At 51.0% G+C, this 1,883-nt stretch overlaps 1 protein-coding gene across 1 annotated transcript in view; it reads right to left on the reverse strand.

Annotated features, from left to right (window-relative positions):
• The window catches only part of efna3a (ephrin-A3a), an 85,244-nt gene extending 83,589 nt beyond the window's left edge, over nt 1-1,655 (reverse strand). The window contains exon 1 of the mRNA XM_017419900.2: nt 1,092-1,655. Within this exon, the coding sequence (XP_017275389.1) occupies nt 1,092-1,201 (110 nt within the window). The 5' untranslated portion in view covers nt 1,202-1,655. The remainder of the gene's footprint in view (nt 1-1,091) is intronic.
• Nucleotides 1,656-1,883: the final 228 nt, after the last annotated feature.

The following is a 1,883-nucleotide window of genomic DNA, read 5'->3' on the forward strand; positions in this document are numbered from 1 at the left end:
GGCCTGGGAACGCCTTGGGATTCCCCCGGAGGAGCTGGCCCAAGTGGCTGGGGAGAGGGAAGTCTGGGTCTCCCTGCTTAGGCTGCTGCCCCCGCGACCCGACCCCGGATAAGTGGAAGAGAATGGATGGATGGATGGATGGATAATCCTAAAGCAGTTTTGAATGCGACTCTGCCATTACGCTTCAACATAAATAAGGAATTTAAAGTACTGCAGCAACCGCTCGGCTGTTTCGATTAAGCTTTATGGCCATTTCTGTCACCGTACGCCTCCAGGAAACCTTCAGTTTTTGAGTCATCTTCCCAACTTTAACACTGTTTCGAATTCTAATCATCGAGCGTGTACTCTGTCAGCTGGGAGCCCTGCAGACAAATGAGGGACCAGGAGCAGATGTAGGGGGGCGACAATAATGAGATGCTGGGGAGAGAGGAGGGTAAAGAAAGGTAATTGAGAAGGACAGAAAGGCTGGCGAGACTGTGCAGAAAAAATAAGAGAAGAGGGAGAAAATAGCCAAGTAGGAGATAGAGAGAGGAGATAGGAGAAGACCTGCATCTGAGGTGAATACAAATGGATGGACGATGAGCACGGATAGAGGAGAGTGTGGGGGGAGGCAAAGAGGGAGGTAGTGTGAGGAGAGATAAAAGAATGTGGAAAAAGATGGATTCACCATTGCCTAATGAGAAGACAAAGGCACCAGGATGCACATAGATCTGTGCCCTACAGCAGGTGGAGAGACCTGGGAGCCTAAAGCAACCTGGCTGTTGCTGCTGGAGTCCAAGGATCGTTGGAAGCATTAAAGTGAGAGCCCACATGTTCAATTTAGGGAAGTTTGAGCTGCAGCATGGTGGCAAAAGCATATCAGGAAGAAATGTATAAACCAGCTGAAAATGAGGCAGATGGACCAAATGTGCTGAAATATTTATGGTGAAACCACTCTGCAGTCAGAGAGCGCACCCCTGGAGAGGCTTTACTCCACTTACTCCTATTTAAAAAAAACTAAATCAGAAGGTTTAGGTGCTGTAGTAGGAGTTTCAGCCTTTACATACAGCTGAGGTGCGCATCAACAAAGAGAGGAGCAGAAAGCTACTCACAGTGGGTTCGAGCTGTTCCAATAAACCGCATGACGGTTGCTGGCTCTGGAAAGGTGCGAGTTTAAAAGCGCCAGCGTGATGAGGCTGAGAGAAAACGTTACGGGAGCCATAATCCCTCCGGTGCCCGTCCAGCCCCTGGGTCCCCTCTCTTCCTGTTTTGCGTCCCTTCTGTCCCGAATGTCTTTCACAACATCCCAGCGGTCACAAAGCGGGTCTTTAACTTCCCAAACAGCGGGCTGACTTCTGCCAGGTTCCTCACTTCGAGCCTGCACGGTGCGACAGGAGCCATTTACGCATCTTCACTTCAGCCAGATCTGTCTGCGCGCGTCTTTCCTGCACTTTCCAGTCACTCCTTTTGTTTCCCAGTTCTGTGCTCTCGTTCAAAGAAACCCAAAGAGAAAGGAGAGACGAGCTGCAGCATTCACAGCTGACAGCTCTGAGGTCAGGTGTCTTGTTCTTGACGCCGCAGGCTGGATCTCTGCTGGATGCGCTCTGGACCCGCCGCCTCTCTCATCAGCAGCAGCCGCAGCAGCAGCAGCCACACGCGGCCAACCCAACGCTGCAAACCCGCCCTCTGATGGCAGAGATGCTCTCACACGTCCATCCAATGAGCTGTCCCGCCCATTCAATGCCTATCGCCCACAGCCGGAAAATGACTGGCGGGCGACAGTGCTTTTTGCCTCTGCCTGTGTGTGCTCGCGTATATCTCTTAAACCACTGGACAGATTTTATCGAAACTCTCAGGAAATAATCACTGGATGCACATCTCGAACTTCTAGACTTTTGAAGTCA

Source organism: Kryptolebias marmoratus, linkage group LG5 (genome assembly GCF_001649575.2).
Source record: "Kryptolebias marmoratus isolate JLee-2015 linkage group LG5, ASM164957v2, whole genome shotgun sequence".
NCBI classification, from domain to species: domain Eukaryota; kingdom Metazoa; phylum Chordata; class Actinopteri; order Cyprinodontiformes; family Rivulidae; genus Kryptolebias; species Kryptolebias marmoratus.